This window comes from Nanorana parkeri, unplaced genomic scaffold (genome assembly GCF_000935625.1).
Source record: "Nanorana parkeri isolate BGI_ZX_2015 unplaced genomic scaffold, ASM93562v1 scaffold1168, whole genome shotgun sequence".
Taxonomy (NCBI): domain Eukaryota; kingdom Metazoa; phylum Chordata; class Amphibia; order Anura; family Dicroglossidae; genus Nanorana; species Nanorana parkeri.
Window position 1 is genome coordinate 9,497 of NW_017307436.1, and position 1,799 is coordinate 11,295.

The window sequence follows — 1,799 nt, forward strand, 5'->3', positions numbered from 1 at the left end:
GGAGCCCTTCACAGTCGGCCGGATACTCATGCCAGGGTCCTGGGCGGGCCCCTGAGGTGGCCGGGGCCCCTGAAATTAATATCGGCCGTACCCCCCTGACGGCGGCCCTGGGTCCTTATATCTTGTTTTAGCGTGGTCCCTTTATCTTGTAGGGTCACAAACACACAGACACAGCAACGCAAAACACTCTCTTCCTCTCCACTCCTCTTTCCACCCTCATCCCATCCTCAAGCTAGTATACGGACAGCTGCTGGAGACGGCTATGTCCCTTGTGAGCTTGTAATGGACAAGAAGTGCGGGGAAGCGGAACTTAAGGCGCCCATACACTGCACGATTCTCGTACGAGAATTGCGGGAAATCCTGCGATCGTACGATAATCGTGCAGTGTATGGAAGGCGTGCGACCGTTTCTAATGTACGCTTGCACGACTTTTGTATATCGAGCATGTTGGAAAACCAGCCGAGAATCGTACGATTTTCGGCTGGTTTTTAACATGATCGAGAGATCACTGCCAAACGGGCCGGTGTGCGCACGCGCACATTGCCCGTTCAGGATTGCAGTCATCGGAAAGGGCGGGCTTGCGATGATCCAAGATTGGCAGATCGTACGTTTTTTAAATTACTTTACAACCCTCGCAAGACAAACGTCTTGCGAGGGTTGTAAAGTGTATGGGCACCTTTAGCGAGATGGAGCTGTTTGGAAACATGATGACTGTAAGTGTTTGGACAAAAATGTAAAGAAATCCTTTGCTGGCCAATGTATAGTTGTTTGATCTAGATTTTATTATTGAAAAAAGTTTAAAGTGATAATAAAGTCAAAAGGATTTTAAGCTATTTCAAATGCTGATGAAATCACTTACAATGGATGCTTCTCCTTGATGTTTAAAAGTTTTAGTTTCCTGTAGAATCAGCTACTCCCCGGAGCATTGGTCCTGACTTCCTGTTTTAGAGTGACTCCTTTCTCTAGCAGAGTGCTATGCAGTCACCCTTGTGTGTGCTAATAAGCTGTGTGTGTCTCCACAAACACAGCAAATCAAGCTACGTTCCTCCCCTGGCCCTCCCCTTCTCCAAGCTAGTAGATGAACAGTTGCTGAAGTCTGCACTGTCCCTTGTGATCTTATACTGGACAGAAAGTTCAGGGAAGCTGAGCTAAGAGACTTGAAAGCAGCTGTTCAGAAACATTATGATTGTAAGTATTTGGGCAGAAATGTAAAGCAATGATTTGCTGGGCAATGCATATTTGTTTGATCTGGATTCATTATTGAAAAAAAGTTTAAGAGTTTAATATTGAAATACTATTTTATCACTTGTATCACTTTAATTTCATGTATCACTTTAATATCCTGTGTACACTGACAGGTTCGCTTTAAAAAATGTTATGCCTGCTTGAAAATAGCCAGCCATAGGCAAAATAAGGATGTCATCCCTCATTCACTCCCTAGTAGTGTTTCTTCTGGCACAAGCTGGCTGAAATAACAAAGTGATCTCATTGAAAGCATGCCTTGTGTACATCCGGTGACAGGTGGGCGGGACCTAGTAGTTCGCAGTATGACCTGTTCTAGGCTGCAGGGCCTCCGTAGCTGATCGGATTGCCACTGGTAGGCGTGTGTGTTCAGACATGGCGGAGTCCGGGGAAACGCTGCGGTGTACGAGGGAGAGTCATAGTGATGAGCGGCTACAGGAGGACTGCTTAACTACCGAGACCTCCATGGAGCAGGTAGGAGTGCACAGCCATGTGTATTGCAATATGATTTCCGCCTCCCCACTGTCTACTGATCAGAACTGCAGCCTTGCACTTGT

General features: G+C 46.4%; 1 protein-coding gene across 1 annotated transcript in view; it reads left to right on the forward strand.

Annotated features, from left to right (window-relative positions):
- The first annotated feature begins 1,547 nt into the window (after positions 1-1,547).
- LOC108796770 (protein farnesyltransferase subunit beta-like) overlaps positions 1,548-1,799 on the forward strand; it is a 76,134-nt gene continuing 75,882 nt past the window's right edge. The window contains exon 1 of the mRNA XM_018568293.1: positions 1,548-1,716. Within this exon, the coding sequence (XP_018423795.1) occupies positions 1,618-1,716 (99 nt within the window). The 5' untranslated portion in view covers positions 1,548-1,617. The remainder of the gene's footprint in view (positions 1,717-1,799) is intronic.